The 14256-nt window shown below is 54.8% G+C and overlaps 6 protein-coding genes across 6 annotated transcripts; 2 read left to right on the top strand and 4 right to left on the bottom strand.

Annotated features, from left to right (window-relative positions):
* Positions 1 to 380: 380 nt before the first annotated feature.
* On the bottom strand, positions 381 to 1849 carry L226DRAFT_251729 (uncharacterized protein). The gene has a single exon (XM_067673277.1). The coding sequence runs from the start codon at positions 1554 to 1556 to the stop codon at positions 501 to 503; it is 1056 nt and encodes a 351-aa protein (XP_067540101.1). The 5' UTR covers positions 1557 to 1849; the 3' UTR covers positions 381 to 500.
* A 1541-nt stretch (positions 1850 to 3390) lies between these two features.
* Positions 3391 to 4818, bottom strand: L226DRAFT_455999 (kinase-like protein; the record flags this gene model as incomplete). The annotated part of the gene is made up of 5 exons (XM_067675271.1): positions 3391 to 3591; positions 3646 to 3765; positions 3819 to 4160; positions 4212 to 4301; positions 4357 to 4818. The coding sequence occupies 5 exons, from the start codon at positions 4816 to 4818 to the stop codon at positions 3391 to 3393; spliced, it is 1215 nt and encodes a 404-aa protein (XP_067540100.1).
* Positions 4819 to 5655: 837 nt separating this feature from the next.
* On the bottom strand, positions 5656 to 7673 carry L226DRAFT_251716 (uncharacterized protein). Its single transcript, XM_067673276.1, has 14 exons — positions 7643 to 7673; positions 7478 to 7570; positions 7411 to 7423; positions 7301 to 7355; positions 7050 to 7247; positions 6910 to 6992; positions 6801 to 6845; positions 6683 to 6742; positions 6597 to 6629; positions 6508 to 6534; positions 6294 to 6457; positions 6225 to 6244; positions 5923 to 6158; positions 5656 to 5869 (listed from the first exon to the last, which is right to left on the bottom strand). The coding sequence occupies exons 2-14, from the start codon at positions 7558 to 7560 to the stop codon at positions 5783 to 5785; spliced, it is 1104 nt and encodes a 367-aa protein (XP_067540099.1). The 5' UTR covers positions 7561 to 7570; positions 7643 to 7673; the 3' UTR covers positions 5656 to 5782.
* Positions 7674 to 8550: 877 nt separating this feature from the next.
* On the top strand, positions 8551 to 12995 carry L226DRAFT_251680 (acetyl-CoA synthetase-like protein). The gene is made up of 19 exons (XM_067673273.1): positions 8551 to 8917; positions 8969 to 9289; positions 9348 to 9416; positions 9474 to 9565; positions 9616 to 9747; positions 9801 to 9854; positions 9915 to 9997; positions 10052 to 10086; positions 10141 to 10238; positions 10296 to 10454; positions 10509 to 10527; positions 10596 to 10746; positions 10799 to 10856; positions 10919 to 11178; positions 11252 to 11774; positions 11836 to 11869; positions 11925 to 12068; positions 12123 to 12376; positions 12431 to 12995. Exons 1-19 carry the CDS (start codon positions 8644 to 8646, stop codon positions 12869 to 12871), a joined length of 3201 nt encoding a protein of 1066 aa, XP_067540098.1. The 5' UTR covers positions 8551 to 8643; the 3' UTR covers positions 12872 to 12995.
* Position 12996: 1 nt separating this feature from the next.
* On the top strand, positions 12997 to 13338 carry L226DRAFT_251681 (uncharacterized protein). The gene has a single exon (XM_067673274.1). It carries the CDS (start codon positions 13101 to 13103, stop codon positions 13272 to 13274), a length of 174 nt encoding a protein of 57 aa, XP_067540097.1. The 5' UTR covers positions 12997 to 13100; the 3' UTR covers positions 13275 to 13338.
* On the bottom strand, positions 13339 to 14256 carry L226DRAFT_251682 (uncharacterized protein). The gene has a single exon (XM_067673275.1). The coding sequence runs from the start codon at positions 14176 to 14178 to the stop codon at positions 13402 to 13404; it is 777 nt and encodes a 258-aa protein (XP_067540096.1). The 5' UTR covers positions 14179 to 14256; the 3' UTR covers positions 13339 to 13401.

Genomic DNA, 14256 nt, shown 5'->3' with positions numbered 1-14256 from the left:
AGTTGTCGTTGCTGGTGTACTCACACTCTTTGGTACCGTCCATCTATATGGTGTAAATATCTCGCTTCTCTTACGCGTCGTAGATCATTTACAGGCACCGTCCGCCGTGCAAAGCAAAGTTTGAGCGGAAGAAGTACCTTCTTGCGGGAAAGACTCAGGCTGTGCCAGGCCGCTGGAAGGCACCCTCATACGTCATGCAACACGGGGGGACTGTCAGGGGAACAAGTGCGCCGTGCGGGGAGATAGAAGTGCAACTTTGATACTTCCTGCCTGAGGCCTGTCTGGGCCAGTGAACGAACACTTCTCAGACTCGAAGGGAAGTGTTCGTTCAATCATCTGGGCCAGAGAAGGTTTACGACATCCCGCCGGTTCGCGCGGTGCGACTTGCAATATATCCGGTGCGTTACAAAAATTAGGACGTACCTGACCGTGCCCGTCCAAGCATCGTAGAGTGATGGGCAGCTTTAGCCGGGACATCAAAGTCTGCCTATATTACCACCTCACTTTAGCGCACATCCAACATCGGCATCGATGTCGAGTTGATTGAAGTGCGAAGCAACCACCTTCTTCCACATCTTCCGAAACTCCAAGTCGATAGGGGAGTGGCAGAAGACTGCCGAAGCTCGGTCGCCAACGGGGCTACCCACCCACCTTCTCTGGTGCGTCCTTGCAAGCCTCTCCCTGATCTGGGCCGAGAGTCGTTCATCGCGATCGCAGGTGCAACGAGCCCGACCTCCCTTCACAGGCAAACGCCCGGGCTCTAGACGCCCTGAACTGTCGATGCAGCACATGTAACCGTCCCGAACGCATGCAGAGCGACCCTCGTCTCGCCTGCGATCATGAATCGGGGCGCCTTCGGCCATTACCATGGGCGCGGACTGGCTGAGACCAGTAAGAGTCCTCGAGCGCACAGTGCGGCAAGCTCGGGCGCACCGTCGACGCCAACTACGTACGGGTCGCACACGGACACGGCGTACTGGAAGAGGTACTGATACGCTACGGAATTGGGGACGCGGTACCCGGAGAAGCCGATTCTGTTGACGGAGTTCAACTTCTGAGGGGAATGGGAGCGTGCGGCGGGAAGAGCAGACGTTCCTTGGAGGAGATGGTCCCGTTCTGCCACACGGCGGACATCGCCCCAGAAGTGGCGGCGAGAAATGTTCATGTAATCCTCGACTGAGTCCAGCTGTCGCGGAGTTAATAACAACAATCTGGTGTCCCGAGAATGTGATCTTACATTGGACGCTCACGCACGCCGTCATGGAACTTGAAGGTGGGTGGATCCCTAGTGTGTTTGCCGCAGCGTTGTCTGCAGCACACGCCCGCAGCTCAGATCGGCGCCTCTCTGCTGGGCCGAACTTGCTTTCTGCTTGGCAAGTTCCAGCAGACTTGACAGTGACTTGACCTCCGAACGCAGCCAGAGCGACCCTCGTCTCGCCCGCGATCACGGACGCCGCCCTTCCCGCATGGGCACGGATTGGCTGGACCATTTTCCTCGCCGAGTACGGTAGGCTCGGGGGGGCACCGTCGACACTCGTCGCTGTCGCCGCGCACATCTACGCGTCGCCCGAGGACACCACGTACTGGAAGAACTACATCACGGCCCTCGGGACGCGGTACCGGGGAATCAGAGTGTGCGGGAGGAGCAGGCATTCTTGGAGATGATCCCGTTCTCGGATGGGGATGGAGAGCGTGTCGCACTATATACGCGTGGTTCATGACCGGGTTTGGGGACCTTTTGCGTGAGGACCGGAGCCTCACGCCGGTGGGGCAGACTTACAGTATGTCTCGTCTTGAGTTTCGTGTTGGTCAGGGCGGATACGAGCAGTGGATGTAATAGGCAAATAAATAATGGTATCATCATCATCATCAGACAATTATAATCATACACTAGTGGTACAGTAGGTGTGCACCAAGGTGCGAGTGCCCTCCCTCGTACAACGTATGTCTGGGTCGTATCCTTCTGGCCCACGCTGACTCGGACTAGAGCGGAATGTAGCGCATATTGGGTCGTATCCTTCTGGCCCGCGCTTCGGATTGGTGGTTGACGAACGTCCCCCCGAGTTCGTATGGACGAAGACACCCTGTCTTGCTCCTGCTTCCTCGACGCCTTGTGGCCCACGCTGACTCGGTTCTGGCGCGATGCAGCGTATGACGGGGTCGTATCCTTCTGACCCACGCTGAGTGTTCTTCGACAGTCGGGAGACGAACGTCCGCCCCGGAGAGTGACCTCGAAATCCTGCATCTTCTCCTAGTCTCCGCTCCGGACAGGAGTCCGAAGGGAGCACTTGGCTCCGACCCATGACAGCCACGACTTGAGCTTGCAGAGCCACCCGCGAGCCGGGGCGGCGGACGCATAGGCGATAGCGACGATCGACGAGTTGACGAGAGTTGACGTGTCAGAGAGAACCAACGAGGACTCTAAGGAGGCCTTGGACCTTGCCGTTGAGCTGCGCTCGCTTGATCCAAAGGCGTACGAGTGGACATCCGTTGACGCGAGCTGGTGAGCGACATCGTCGACACGATCACGATCATCGGCAGCGAAGGTCGAGCAGGAAGGCGTATCAGAGCGGTGGACCGTGCTGAACTTGCTTTCAGCTCGGTCAGTAGGGGGTCGGCAGGTGCTGTCCTCGGACCATCGCTGCTCCAACATGGAGCGCGCGGCCCGCGCCAGACTGGCGGTTGCTTCCCCTGGTGCTGGTGCTCCGATTGGGCTCGACCTGTCGGTGTTCCCTGAAGGGCCAGGCGAACCGGAACCGATGGTGATCATGTCGAAGTCGGGCTCGGCGTCGTCCTGTGCTTGGATGGATGTCGTAGACTCGGACTCGGATGGGCTCAAAAGAGACGCGAGGCAAGCTGAACTGGCAGACGAGATGAACATGCTTGGCTCGTCCAGGTCGTCGTGCTGTGCAATAGAGATGCCCTGGAGGATCATCTCGAGGTCCTCGATGTCGTGAGAATCGTCGTATGTGAACGTCGCGTTGTCGCTGTCGCCCTGCGTGTTCTGCTGGGTCGCCATGGGAGGGTCGTCCTTGGTGGTACCACGAGAGTCACTGGCCTCCTCGTAGTACTCGACGATGCATGCATGAGACGAGTGCGTCGTGAAAGGCTCGTCGCAGATGTAGATAGCCCGGTCGGGAGAGGGCTGAAGAGGAGGAAGCGATGTCGTCTCCGTCTGGGGTGCATCGGGCAACCACTTGAGAGACAGCGAGGATGGGAGACTAGTGATAGAGAAGTCGGATGTCGACTCCGGGACTTGAGTCTCAAACTCGGGCCCGCACCATTCAAAGTACGGGTGGGGCTCCTCGCCGGACGAGTAAAGTTCACCGAACTCGTGAACACTGCTCGCCTGCAATGCGTGTCAGCTGCGGTCCGAAGGAACGTGAAACATTAATGTACGAACCGGCATGATGTCGTCGAGAGGCGTATCATTCTCCTGCGGATGAATGCTAAGCGCATCCCAGTCCCTGAAAATAAAGCGTCAAAACGCGAGTATGGGGAGATGAAAACAAAGACGTACAATCCATCGAACCAAGGGTGCTCCTTCAGCTGCTCCCACGTCGGCCGCTTGAGATCATCCTTCACCAGGACCTGCAAAAAATATTCGTCAAATGCCGTCGCGATGCAAATTATATGATAGCTCACCGTGTGGAGGAAGTCCTCCGCGTCCGAGCTCAAGACGCCCTCGTCCACGACCAACTCCCGGGTCAGGACAGCTTGAGCAGTCGCCTCTTCGCCGTGTGCATCTTCAAGGTCGAACGGGAGCTAGAACAGGGATATGAGGCAGTAGAAGCGAGCATGACAAGGAGTAGACGTACCTTGCCGAGGAGCATGAAGTACACAGTGATTCCGAAGGACCACACATCCACCCCGTAAGAGTACGCCTCTCCCCTCCACGCCTCAGGTGCGAGGTACTTGGCAGTCCCGACCACAGTACGAGCGCAGTCAGCCGCGAGACCATGAGCCGTCTCGTCTTCAGCCTCGCCGTGCGCCCACTGCTCTTGCTGCCGCCACGGCTGCTCGTCTGGCGTGCGTCCGAATTGGCGGCAGAGACCGTAGTCGCCGACGACCGCGCGGCCTTCATGGTCGAAGAAGATGTTCTCGGGCTTGATGTCGCGGTGGATGATGCGCTTCTTGTGCAGCTTCTCCAGCGCGAGCATCTGGGAGGTGATCAGACCATCGCCCTACGAGTATCGGAGACGAATACGTACGATACGTGCCGCCATGGGGCGGGCATCCATCTCAGGGATCCGGCCCTTCTCCACAATCTTGTCGAATAGGTCACCACCTGGGTAATACTCCTAAGGCGATGTCAGTAAATTGGTAACCGGTAGGAATGCGCGGAATCCGACTGACCATCAGGAGGTAAAAGTTACTCTTGTCCTCGAAGCTCGCCAGTAGCTTCAGGAGCTCGGGGCTGCCCGCCACCCGCCGCAAGATGTCCTGCTCCTCGAAGATCAAAGCGTACGACTTGATCTCCAGCGCTGCCTTCGAGATCACCTTGAGCGCATACACCTTCCTCGTCTTTGTGTCCTGGACGAGGAAGACTTGCCCGTAGCTCCCAGAGCTGAGCAGACGGACAACGCGGAGGCGGCTGGTGATGTGCTCGCGCTTGACGAGAGACTGGGAGTCGCAGGCTGCGTCGACATCCTTGAATGCGCCGGTGAGCTGGACCGGGTGGCTGACATCGTCGGAGTCGCTCGAGAGCGTGGCGATCTCGGGCTCGGCGACTGGGGCCTTTGTGAGACCCTGAACCTCCTTGGACCCGGGCACGAAGGACGGTGCTGAGAAGGTCGGAGAGCCCACAAGAGTTGTCATGCTCGAGGGGTTCAGGGTAGGCTTCAAGTCGTCTGGCTTCACATGAACGACGGTGTAGGGAACCTCCAACGGCCGTCGGTACGATACTCCTAGCCAGGGTAGAAGAGAGACGTACCAGCTTGCCCTTCTTGTTGACGTGCATCCGAACGTGCACATCCTCAGCCAAGGTGAGGACATCTTCGAATGTGGCCTGCACATCGCGTCTTGCGACCTTCTGTTTGGCGAAAGCGAAGAGCTTGGTGAACGCCATGGTGTCAAACCGTGAAGTCTAGGACGGGGGATAGTGGACGTTCGGGCGCAAGAGTACTGCAGATGTTAGCCTCAGTCAGAATTCAGAGACAGCTTCGAAGTGAGGCTCACAGATGCTTACCCAACTTCCGAAGCCATGACGCCATGGGTCATTTCAATCTTGCCCGAGCTAGCTCTCAGATCTTCGTCCGCGTATTGGAACATCGAGGGCCAGTTTCTTGTCCTTGTTTAAATTTCATACAAAGCTTCGGGTGTCTCCAGAAAGTCTGTAGTGCTGTCGATAGCGAACGAGGATCGGTCCGATGTTAGGTAACAGAGAGGCGGGCATACAGTTGACTCGGGTTTGGTCCTCGCAGGGATGCATGGATTTCCTCTCATGTTTCTAAGGAGCAGCGGTACTATGTGGTCAAAGTAGAGGGAGGGTCGGAAGGCAAGACACGCGGCAGGAGGCGCATACCCGGACCGCGACTTGGCGCCGGTGTTCTTTTATAGCACGTGATCGCGTAGCTACGAGCGAATGGACTCCTTGGTATTACTTCGAGGCGGACACGCTGCCGTATCTGGTCGGCATTTTTGGACGATAAATATGGCTTCGAACTCGGAGGAGCATTCTCCATACAGATCACTGGTATGCGCGAGGCTTGGATCGTAGCTGAACGTGCGCAGACAGAACGCTTTCCTACAAACATACACTGTCATTGTTTCGCTCAACTTTTCACATAATTGCGCTCTGCTGGTTGAGTTGATCTGTATCTTGGAGTGGCACTGCGACTGGCACGTTGTCAAGCTCGATCGCCCAACCCTGCAGCACATAGTAAGCTAGTTGTTACGGCGTGAATATGAGGTCGAACTAACCTGCGCGCCTTTGCTGTCTGCGGAACTCTCGTCTACCTCGACTTCCTGCGTGATATGCCGCGTGATATGAATCGCAACTGGATTAACAGCGCTACCTGTGTCCGTCCCACTGCCAGTGTGGCTGCGGCTCCGGAAAGCCGAACTCCGGGTGATTTGAACGCCGGAGAGCTCTGTACGCTTCGAGTCGACCTTAAGAGCACGGGAATTCAGGGATGTCATGAGGGTGTTGGAATATACTGTGTAGAGATACAAAGGGTTAGTTCTTCGGAGGATGACGATCCGGCAATCATCATGAAACTCGCCTTTGCTGAGGATCAAGGCACTATGGGGGGCTGTCAGCAGGGGGACCTAATAATTGTGTAAGTACGTACACCACAAGATGCAGGTTCGTTTCCGAAAGCCACAGGTAGAAGGCGAGCTGCAGAATAGCTGAGAATGCGCACGCAAAACCGGTCTCTACTGTCAGTCGTATAAGACGATTCACAATGAGCTGGCTTCGTCCGTTTGGTTGCGTTCTCCGTTTAGCAGAGTAAAGCTGAAAGCCGAATGAGCACTGAGTAGATATCGGTCCGATAGTCAGCATACCAAGTAGAGCATTGAGAGCATGATGATCTGTGCGGTGTCGAGGATTGAGTACATTCAACTTCGAACGTAATGGCGGGTATGCGTCGCACCAAGTCCGTGAAGGCACCTACCCCCAACCATATCTGAAAATTTCTTGTCAGCGCGGGTGAAAATACAGCGTGACTGATCTACTCACAATCACTCTTATGTTCATGCCGGTACCGTGCAGACTAGCTATGTTTCTCAGAGATGCGAACTACACACGTATCCCGGTATTAGCGAGACGCTTAAACCACACCCTCACGACGACTCACGGAGATAGAGATTGACCAGGCGGCAGCGGCTTGAACCACAGCCGTCTGAAATAGCGCAGTGGGTGATACAATCGCACAATTCTTGCGGATGGCTTATAGATCGACTCACGATGACGATAAGACAAGGGACTATCCTCGAACGACTGAGTTGCCATATTCTCCAGGAGTAGAAGGTCTGTACCCAAAAAGATACTGAAAGGCAAACATCAATGTGAGCATCGTCTTGGAGCACGAAGTGAGGCTACACACCGAGACTCGAGACGACGGGTAGGGCAACGAAAGTCCACCCAGGATATTCCAGGTTCACCGAGCGGCCCCACCCGGTAATGAGTACTTGCCAGCCTTCGTTAGCAGCTACAATACTCTGGAAAACGTCGAGAAGGAATATTGTATAGGCGGATATTTGTATGAAGCGGTGATCTTGAGAGAAGGAGACGTGGTACATGTCTGTTACGAGCGTCAACACTGTGTCCGTACCATGAAGCTCCACATCGACTCACAGAGTTGGACAACGGATATTCCAAGTAACATCCAAGAAAGTAAGGCACCTATCAACTGAATTTTGCTCGTCTTCTTCTGCAGGCTGGAAAGAGGACTCTTCGAAACTCACGATCGGACCTATCCTGAGAGCAGCGTGTTCAGTATAGGCGACTGCCACAAGACGTCCGACGACATACTCAAGAACTGCAGCCGGAGATACAGATGGCTGCGGTGGAAGCTCTGTCATAGTGGATTTAGAAAGTGCTGCAAGGGAAGACATCCATTGTGCCCTTTAAAGACAACCGATAGAGTGAGTTTCCGGTAACTCCAAGCAACCCCCGATGCGCTCAGGCTGCAATTACCGCCAGTACAGGAATGCATAGCTCGCAATCCACATATTACAGAGATCCGGAAGCATGCACACCATGCGCGTTGTTCGCAACTGGGCGCAGTGAGAACGCAGAAGGGTGCCACTGTCGGATGACAAGACTTAAATTAAAGTTCAGTTGTGGTTGAGAACACACGTGGAGCGAGCGAAGCGCTACGGCTAGTCGGATTCCCAGCGGTAGGTATTTGAGCGAACTCGGAGAACGAGGCTCGAGCTCCCTGCCCAGATGTTCAGCACAGCTACGTACTCGTCACCACTGGATCATACCACCGATCACCGTGACAGATGTCAGTGGCTGCACACCACGGAGATATCTCTTCTGCGATGGAGACGTGTCCTGGCTCAGGGATGAGAAACCGGATCCCGGACTGTTGGTCGTACATAGGCCGATACCACAAGCTTGTTCCGAGGGGGGCAAGTGCGCCGGCAGGTTAATTTTAAACGCCGCCCTACTCCGCCAGGGAATGCATATCAAGCCGCGCCGGCTGAGTGTCTCCGACTCAAATTTGCTTCGTTTGCGGTCAGGACGATGCGATCTAAGTTCTCAGTTCCATGTACCCATCTGAAGCTTCACATGCACATTCGGACGTCACTGTTTTGTATATACCGTGCCCTGGATAATCAACCGACCTCATCGATACGTAGGCCGCTCAACCGTTCTCATAAGGTCCATAGACGCCGCCAAAATATCTCGCGGCCGTCGACTACCGAATCATGTCACGGTATATATGCTTCCATCTTGTGCGAGCTTCCAGAACTGATATGACCACACACAGTTTCCAACCTAGGGTCTCCTTTCGCATATGGCAGCGCCCGACAAACTTCGCAGCTGAGCAGCCGATTGGAGCCTTGATTCTTGAGGGTTCATGCCCCCTGAGCGGTGATTTCACCGGTGCAATTTATATCATAGGTTGAATCGTTTCGTATCAAGTGCCCCTTGGCTACTACTTCCATTCCGGCGAGCTGCAGTGAAAAATGACACGTAGCACGCTCAAAACTTGCTCAACCTCCTCACACTGGCGAACTCCCCGGGCTGTGGTCGAACAGGAGAATATCACACTACCCGAACTCTACCGATGGCACGCGAACCATAACTCTGACTACCCTCTATTTCGATACTCAGACGGTGGCGAAGTGAAGGAACTCGACTATGCACACGTGTATCAGGCTATATGTCGTGCCTCCAGCTATGTGAGCGCACACACTGGTGGAAAAGGACGCATGCCAGTTGCAGTTCTGGCCAACGCAGGTGAGCTCATATGCATTGCGGATAGACCCGTGCTCACATGAGGTATATCAGATACGATCACATACTGCTGCATGTCAGTAGGCGTCATGCAAGCAGGGCATACGCCATTCCATATATCCCCCCGAAATGGCTCCGCTGCGGTCATAGACCTTTTGTCACGTACTCAGTGTCGCATTGTGCTAGTCTCCCAAGATGTCCGGGCGTCCACACTGGCACAGGATGTGCTTCGCCAGATCGACGATGTCAATCTCGTCCCTCTCCCTCAGTTCTGCGATCTCTTCCGGCCAAACGGAGAGGTAGATGAAGAGCCGCCCCAGATATCGCGTCGGGACGCTGGTCTCCGAGCCCCAGCTCTCATACTGCATTCTTCTGGTAAGACTCTTTGGCCTTCACGTATCTCTGGAATCCCGTCGTGACATCTGCCCTTCAGGTTCTACTAATCATCCGAAGCCGATCTACTGGAGTCAGAAGCGACTTGTGAAGTATGGAACAGTCCCGTGTAAGTTGCCAGGAAGGATGTCATCTTGAAGAGTCAAACTCACATTCGATCCGTTAGGGCATGGCGAAGTAGATCTGACAGGTAGTGTCATAGGAGCGCACGGGCTCCCCATGTTCCACGCTATGGGAGTTTGCATATGCTGTACGGCCGTATGTCCTATTCTTCCTCAGACTACTGGCTCTTACTAATACTTGCGCAGATATGTAACGGTTCAGTACTGAGTGTTTTCAGCCCTTCCACCCCACCCACGGTTCCGACATCTGACAACGTTTTCGAGGGAGCGCATTCCACAGACTCCCACTATCTGCTCACAGTTCCGACATTCGTCGAAGTATGTCTCTGATTTTGACCGCACACTGTGCAGCTGACACACCACTGCTGTAGACCTGGTCGCGCGACGCAGAGAAGGTGGCGCATATGAAGACGATGAAAGGATTGGTCAGTATACGCTCTCATGACTATTATATCGATGCCATTGACTATTCTCGTTCAATACAGATGTTCGGAGGTGCTCCGCTCAATCAAGAGATCGGCGACTCCTTGGCCTTGCAAGGCATCAATCTCATCACGTTATATGGCTGGTGTGTAATGCTTGACCGCCTGCACCCTCGATTACTAACAATGTTGGCATGTAGTACCGAAGTTGGCACAATCACAAATTTTGTTCCAGGCATGCGCAGATATTTACTTTTCCGCAAGATGTTTGCTAATGAAAGAGCTCTAGAGAGTCTCGGAATGGACTGGGCGTACTTCCGGTTCACTACCTGGATCGATGCCCTACAGGTTGACCAAGGAGATGGCAAGTATGAGATCGTTGTACTCGTGAGTCTCAGTTTCAGGAACATTATGCGCTTTACGGCTTATATTGTTCTACTGTAGTCGCCCGAGGACTGTCCTCTGAATGTGGTGAACACCAAGATTGGAGGCCAGGACGCGTATGAAACTAACGATCTCGTCGTCCGGCATCCCGACAAACCTTACTTATGGAAGCTTTACGGACGGAAGGACGATCAGATCATTTTATCGAACGGTGAGAAGGTGCGTGCATGAGCTTTTCTTGTTGATCCTTAGCTCAGATTGTTCCATCGGCAGACGAATCCCACTCCCATCGGTATGTCGTGCGTCTCAAGGGGCCACGAGATTTGGGGATATTCGGTGCTTACAGGCCATACAACGCAGAACATATCATCAACGAAGATCCGCATATCGCTAGTAGCATCTTGTTCGGGGAGGGGAAACTCCAGAACGGAGTGCTTATAGAGCCTTCCCCGGACTGTGATGTCGTCTCTGGAGACCCCGACTCTCTACGGAGTTACAGGAACAGGATATGGTGTGTATGTTCCACTCACAATCGCTCGTGTACTCATGGATACCATCGACAGGTCTACAATCGAGCGCGCGAACCAATTTGCCCCACAGCATTCCCGAATCTTTAAAGAGGTGTGTCTCTTCTTCATGACTCACGGCGTTTAGAACAATCGCTGATCATGACGCGACGCCAGATGATCCTCGTGGCATCACCGGAAAAGGCTATCGAGTACAATGCCAAAGGCCTCCCACGCCGTACTCCGAACCTTAGACGATACCACGACGAGATAGAGGCGTTGTATGCAGCGGTTGAGCGGAGCGCACAGAGCGATATCGTCGGACCGTCGACATGGGACACTGACGGCGTTCGTACTTTTGTCCAAGCGGTGGTCGATAAGGTCATGCAGAAGCATGTCCCTGAGTACGCGGACATGTTCCGCGGCGGATGTGACAGGTGAGTTATGGTCGAGCTCCGAGTTAGGCAATTCATGTGTGATTTGGCTGATGTCCTCCCGTTGTGCACGTAGTCTTCAAGCCACGTGGATCAGAAACACAATTCTACGCGCAATTCGCGGACAGTCGGTCGAAGCTGCTGCACGAATCCCGATGAACATCGTCTTCCAGGCTCCGACGATCATGGCGTTGACGAACGCCATCATGCATGCCCTCGACTCGGATCGCATTCATGTGTCCACTATTCTCAATCCGATAACATCAGATGAACTCGTAGAATTTGCAGAGCAACTCTCTGCCAATCTCCCAGACTGCCCATCACAGCTCAGTCCGCTAGCAAGTATCAAAGATGTGGTTCTGATCACGGGGACTACTGGAGGCTTCGGCTGCGATGTCCTTGAGCACCTGCTCCGCGAAGATGAGGTCGAACTGGTGTATGCCTTCAACAGGCCCGGGGTCGACGTGACGGAAAGGCAGCGTGGTCGTTTTGTCGAACGTGGTCTCGACGTAGGATTGCTGAGTTCGCCGAAGTTCCAGTTGGTGGAGGCGGAGCTCGATGTTCCCGGCTTTGGCATATCCACGACTCTGCTGGATGAGGTGCGGTTCTAACTTGTTTTGCGCTGAGTTCATCGACAAATCGCTCACGCTGATGAGTCAGATCCGCGATCGTGTTACTCACATCGTTCACAACGGTGCGCATGGCTGCTCTTGTAGGATATCCTAACATCTTCCTGACCCATCTCACAGCGTGGAAAGTCGATTTCAAACTTGGGCTGTCCTCTTTTGAAAGCGATCTCCAAGCCATCCGTAACCTCGTTGAGCTCTCTCTGAGCTCCCGCCATACCGCACCTCCGAAGATCGTCTTCATCAGCTCTGTTGGTGTCTTTAGCAGTGGGTAATCTCATCCAATCACGTTCGCGGCTAGATGTTGATGTCTCCTTGAAGGGTGTACCATGAGCCCTCCCATCCCCGAGGTCCCCGTCGAGCCGTCTTCAGCTGTCGAAAGTGGCTACTCGGCGTCGAAGTGGGTTGCTGAAAAGCTGCTCCAGAACGTCTCAGAGCATAAAGGAATTCCAACTACCATCGTGAGACTCGGTCAGGTTTGCGGCAATCGTCTTGGCCACTGGAACGAGAAAGAGTGGTTCCCGGCAATGATCAAATCCGCGCTCTTCACGCACTCTCTTCCGGACGTTGACGGGGTAGGCACATCCCTACCCGCTCTCTGATTAGACACTCATCACTATGACCAACAGACAGCGTCGTTCATACCCAGCTATCCCGCCGCCCGTGCACTCGTCGAGATGCGCAACTCGACGTCTCCTATCCTCCACCTGGTGCACCCCCGACCGGTGTCATGGCACGCCCTCATCACGCCCATCGCAGCAGAGTTGCGCATCCCGCTTGTGCCATACTCGACGTGGCTCTCCGCTCTCGAACGGAGCGCTGCTGATGGCTTCGCAGCGAATGCGGAGGTCGATGCCATGCGTCAGAACCCGGCTCTGCGCCTTCTGGAGTTCTTCCGGGGTCAGACGGTTTCTGCAGAGAAGGAAGCGATGGGGGATGTGCGGCTTTCGACTGAGAATGCGGAAAGGGCTTCGCCTGAGCTTGCACACCTCGCTCAGTTGGGAGAGGATATCAGCGTATCGTGGGTGAAGGCGTGGAGGAAGTCCAGCTTCCTTCCGGCGGTAGTGTAGACAAGGTCTCTAAGGAGACCATTGTATGTAAGATACTCGAAAGCTGTACGATAGGAATGTCAGACATGTAATCTGAAGGGCTCAAGAGAGGATATCCATTGCTTGTTCGTTCCCTCGAGACACAACTAGCATTAAAGTCAACCTGCGCGCAAATTTATCATTTCAAACAGTGTATCGTCACGGTGAATAAATAACGCTCGGGGAGCCATTATAGTAGTACAGTAGTGCGATGGTACAGTATATGTGCACCGGGGTGCGAATGTCCTCGTACAGCGTTTGTCTGGGTCGTATCCTTCTGGCCCGCGCTTCGGATTGGTGGTTGACGAACTTCCCCCCGAGTTCGTATGAGACGAAGACTCCTTGTCCTGCTCCTGCTTCCTCGACGCCTTGTGGCCCACGCTGACTCGGTTCTGGCGCGATGCAGCGTATAACTGGGTCGTATCCTTCTGACCCACGCTGAGTGTTCATCGACAGTCAGGAGACGAACGTCCGCCCCGGAGTGAGACCTCGAAATCCTGCATCTTCTCGTCCTAACCTCGGCACTGGACAGGAGTCCGAAGGGAGCACTTGGCTCCGAGACATGACAGCCACGACTTGAGCTTGCAGAACCACCCTCGAGGAGTTGGGGCGGCGGACGCATAGGTGATAGCGGCGATCGACGAGTTGACCAGAGTCGACGTTGACGTCTCGGACAGAACCGACGACTCGAAGGACAACTTGGACCTTGACGTTGAGCTGCACTCGCTGAACCCAAAGGTATGCGAGTGGACATCCGTCGACGCGAGCTGGTGAGCGACATCGTCGACACGATCACGATCATCGGCAGTGAAGGTCGAGCAGGAAGGGGTATCAGAGCGGTGGACCGTGCTGAACTTGCTTTCAGCTCGGTCCACGGTAGGGGGTCGGCAGGTGCTGTCCTCGGACCATCGCTGCTCCAACATGGAGCGCGCGGCCCGCGCCGGACTGGCGGTTGCTTCCCCTGGTGCTGGTGCTCCGATTGGGCTCGACCTGTCGGTGTTCGCTGAAGGGACAGGCGAACCGGAACCGATAGTGATCATGTCGAAGTCGGGCTCGGCGTCGTCGTGTGCTTGGATGGATGTCATCGACTCGGACTCGGATGGGCTCAAAAGAGACGCGAGGCAAGCTGAACTGGCAGACGAGATGAACATGCTTGGCTCGTCCAGGTCGTCGTGCTGTGCAATAGAGATGCCCTGGAGGATCATCTCGAGGTCCTCGATGTCGTGAGAGTCGTCGTATGTGAACGTCGCGTTGTCGCTGTCGCCCCGCGTGTTCTGCTGGGTCGCCATGGGAGGGTCGTCCTTGGTGGTACCACGAGAGTCACTGGCCTCCTCGTAGTACTCGACGATGCAGGCATGAGACGAGTG

This window comes from Lentinus tigrinus, assembly GCF_003813185.1.
Source record: "Lentinus tigrinus ALCF2SS1-7 unplaced genomic scaffold L226scaffold_4, whole genome shotgun sequence".
Classification (NCBI taxonomy): Eukaryota; Fungi; Basidiomycota; class Agaricomycetes; order Polyporales; family Polyporaceae; genus Lentinus; species Lentinus tigrinus.
This window is presented reverse-complemented; position numbering and strand designations above follow the sequence as displayed.

What these genes read in the sequence shown, in the direction of transcription:
- L226DRAFT_251729 (XM_067673277.1), bottom strand. Translation starts at nt 1,556, where the DNA reads ATGTGCGCGGCGACAGCGACGAGTGTCGACGGTGCCCCCCCGAGCCTA.
- L226DRAFT_251716 (XM_067673276.1), bottom strand. Translation starts at nt 7,560, where the DNA reads ATGTCTTCCCTTGCAGCACTTTCTAAATCCACTATGACAGAGCTTCCA. An exon ending in CCTGGTCAATCTCTATCTCC is followed by an intron (nt 6,743 to 6,800) that starts GTGAGTCGTCGT and finishes ATACGTGTGTAG; the next exon opens with TTCGCATCTCTGAGAAACAT. An exon ending in ACGAACCTGCATCTTGTGGT is followed by an intron (nt 6,245 to 6,293) that starts GTACGTACTTAC and finishes AGCCCCCCATAG; the next exon opens with TGCCTTGATCCTCAGCAAAG.
- L226DRAFT_251680 (XM_067673273.1), top strand. Translation starts at nt 8,644, where the DNA reads ATGACACGTAGCACGCTCAAAACTTGCTCAACCTCCTCACACTGGCGA. An exon ending in TCTCATACTGCATTCTTCTG is followed by an intron (nt 9,290 to 9,347) that starts GTAAGACTCTTT and finishes TCTGCCCTTCAG; the next exon opens with GTTCTACTAATCATCCGAAG. An exon ending in ATTCCCGAATCTTTAAAGAG is followed by an intron (nt 10,857 to 10,918) that starts GTGTGTCTCTTC and finishes ACGCGACGCCAG; the next exon opens with ATGATCCTCGTGGCATCACC.
- L226DRAFT_251681 (XM_067673274.1), top strand. Translation starts at nt 13,101, where the DNA reads ATGGTACAGTATATGTGCACCGGGGTGCGAATGTCCTCGTACAGCGTT.
- L226DRAFT_251682 (XM_067673275.1), bottom strand. Translation starts at nt 14,178, where the DNA reads ATGGCGACCCAGCAGAACACGCGGGGCGACAGCGACAACGCGACGTTC.